The sequence below is a fragment of the Fukomys damarensis genome, unplaced genomic scaffold, assembly GCF_012274545.1.
Source record: "Fukomys damarensis isolate Sample0158 unplaced genomic scaffold, DMR_v1.0_HiC HiC_scaffold_18, whole genome shotgun sequence".
NCBI lineage: Eukaryota > Metazoa > Chordata > Mammalia > Rodentia > Bathyergidae > Fukomys > Fukomys damarensis.
In genome coordinates this window covers 39,397,839-39,401,132 of record NW_022900930.1, presented here as the reverse complement: position 1 = coordinate 39,401,132, position 3,294 = coordinate 39,397,839, and the positions used below count along the sequence as shown (strand labels likewise).

The 3,294-nt window shown below is 40.6% G+C and overlaps 1 protein-coding gene across 1 annotated transcript in view; it reads right to left on the bottom strand.

Moving 5' to 3' along the window:
* The window catches only part of Naf1 (nuclear assembly factor 1 ribonucleoprotein), a 38,462-nt gene that overhangs the window by 34,671 nt on the left and 497 nt on the right, over positions 1–3,294 (bottom strand). The window contains exon 2 of the mRNA XM_010629904.3: positions 256–399. Coding sequence (XP_010628206.1) covers positions 256–399 — 144 coding nt within the window. The remainder of the gene's footprint in view (positions 1–255; positions 400–3,294) is intronic.

Below are 3,294 nucleotides of genomic sequence, written 5' to 3'. Positions count from 1 at the left end.
GTAAAAAAAAAAAAAAAAACCACCCCAGAAAATACCAAACTGAAGTTGATGCCCCCGCAAAAAACAATTATCCAATGCCTGGGTTAGAAGCAACCTTAGAAATTATTCAAGTGACTGCTCTCTTTTGTGTAAGCAAATCAAGTCATGGCAAAAGTATTCTCAATAAAATAAGAATAGACTTCAAATTTGATATAAGCCAAATATAATACCAGTGTATTTTAAAACACAAAAACTAAACATAATGTAAATACTTACATTAAGAAGTAACTCATCTTTTGTTTTAAGAGGAAAATTCTTGCTTTCCTTCTCAACTTGTAAATCGTCTTCTCCATCTGATAGCACAGGAGGAAGTGATACACAAGAGGAAGAAGAAGAGGAGGAGGAAGATGATGAGGAAGAGGAGGAGCTTGAACTATCTGAATCTGTTTCACTGTAAGGAAGAAAAAAGTTGAAAACTTGGTCAAATATTACAATGGCATTATATTACTCAGTTATGAAATATGTTCTTTACCTTGCTTACTATCAATGGTCTAATTAAAAAGGGAACATTTCAAAGATTACTATAACACCGGGGAAGTAGTCTTTAGTTCATCAATAACATAATCAAAATTCCTGCTAACCCTCTTACTGCACAGTCTCATGTGTGAGTGTAGTAAATAACAATCAATGGCCGAAGGAAATGCTAGATGACACTTAACTGCCAGCGGTTTCATCACTGCTGTCAAGCAGCTTAAGAAGGCCGCCATCACCAACTACGATGACCACGCTCTTTGGTCTTTGACTTCCCACAGAAATTGTAATTTGCTCACCCACTCCAGCCCGTTTAATGTTCATTTTGTTTTGCTTTGTGTTGGTGCCATAATGGGGATTGAACCCACGGCTTCATGCTTGCTAAGGGCTCTGCCACAGAGCTATAGCCACAATCCTTTAAAAAAAAAAAAAGTTGTGACAGGATCTAAGTTGCCCTACTTGGCCTTAAACTTGTGATCCTCCTCCTTCAGCCTCTCCCGCAGGAATAAGAGCTATGAGCCCCATCCCTACTATGTTCCATATTTATGGGTACTATTCATAGTCACTTTCTCTCCTCTATGAGTAACCTCATCCACTCCAATGAGTTCAATCATCATCCATGTGCACATTAATTTCTCAATCTCTTGCCTTGACACAGCTAATCTCCACCCCTAATCTCTGGCTGCAAAATAATTAATCTGTATGAATGACACACAAACCTCACACTTCCAGCAAGCTAAAGACAAAACAGAAAAAAGGTACATTCTCCTTACTTCACTGCCTCGCTCCTCCTTGAGCTTCTATTTTATTTCACTGCTTAGTTTTCTAGCCAGTCACTGTGGTTGAACCTGGGACTCACATGAAGGCAACTGCATACTCAGGTTCATAATAAATCTCTTCTGATTGGCAATTAGTCCTACTCCTCATTTTCTTTTCACTGCCATTTCTGGACCTCATCTGTTATCTGCTTTATAATTCTGACTTATAACCAATAGTGTAAGTTTCTCCCCAAGATAATCACTCTTCCTCCCACTGAAGCTACTCTGACCTTCTTGTGACCCTCCCATCCTAACCAGGTGATGCTCCTGCTTTAAAAGATCTGTATATTCCTGGATATTTAAGAGAGAAATATTTATTTCACATGTTATGATTAACATCATTGTGTTGATGTTAGATAATGTCCTCTGCAAGCATGCATGAAGTATTTAAAGATAAGGCAGGGCCGGGCATTTAGCTCAGTGCTTCCGCTGCCTGCCTCACAAGCTCAATGTCTTGAGTTCAATCCCCAATACCAAAAATAAATAAGTAAAAGGCACCATGATGTCAGTAAATGACTAAAATGGTTCAATATTAAGTTAATACTTTCAAAAAGGTAAAAACTTAAAGGTTATGGCTATACGGTCTGCACTATTCTTTCCACTGTATTTAGAAATACTTAAGCATACAGACAAGCTTAAAACTTTTTTCCATAAAAGACATCTTAGAGCCTTTGCAGTCAGTTTCGTGGTAACCTCCACAATCTCATCCACCATTTCTCACACAGAGGCTATACTCAGCATGAGCTCATGACTTCCCCATTCTGCTTGTACTTTCACTACCACGAGCCATCGTTTGTGCTACTTTCTTTGCCTGAAATGTCCTCAACCCAGAAACAGTGTTCTTCTTTATAAGGTCAAATCAAATGTTACCTTCTTCCAAATGGATTCCTTCCCTTGCTCCTGCAGCCCTCTTTTCAAACCATTACTAGCGTCTGCCCGGTATTATAATTTCTTGAAAACCATGCTGAGTTACCAAGAACCTGAAACCAGAGACCCTGTACACGTATCAAAACATTGCCTAGCTAAAATAGGCAAAAAGTTGTATCCGTTCTACTTTCTCAAATATTTGGTACCTTCTTCCATCATCTACAGAGCCCTGCACTAAACTGTTCTATTAGGACACCATAGCCCAATGTCTGCCTTCAAACCATCCATGGATCATCTACCACTTACTTCGCTTCCCCTGTAATGTGGACACACAAATCCAACAAGATGACCTTCGAACTGCCAAGAAATCAAACCTTGTTTATAGTTTGCTCACTTCCCCTGCCCAGGACATTCAGATTCTCTCCTTCTACTCAAATCCTATATCCTTCTCCATCCCCCTGATTGATGATTTATCCCAAAACTCCTTACATTCTCACTACTGCGTACATCTTTTTCACCTGGTCAGTAACCCTACCCCAACATACACAAATATTTGTACACAATGTTCAGTGTGGTTTCCTAACAGTCCATATATTGGAGTCTTACTCCACCACAAGAAGGCACAGGCGGAAAGGGATGCTGTTATAAAAGTAATCCTTTTCTTGATCCTTACTCAGTTGAAAAACACAAGACAATATGCTAGAATTGACGGGGAAAAAGTAATTCAGACGACACAGAACTCTAAAGTTACAACCACAGAGATATATAAAATAGTACTCATGGAAATCACCCAGTAACTTCAGACTTTCTATATTTTTAGCTAGAGATTATATTACCTACACACAGAACCTTTCAGGCTCCCACATTTAGGAAAGAGGTAAGAATCTACAGTCCTAAACTCAGATTCACAACGTGCTTCCCAGAGAATGGATGTGAGGAATGGGAGGTCGGAGCTGCCGGTCCACACGTGCGCCTGAGCATCAGCGGCCTCTCCGCCCTCCCAAGAGCCACACCCGCACCCGCACCCTATGGGCTCCCAGTCCGGATTCCCAGCCTCGCTGTTCCGGGGCTCGAGGACACTCGACCTGTCCGAGTCGGA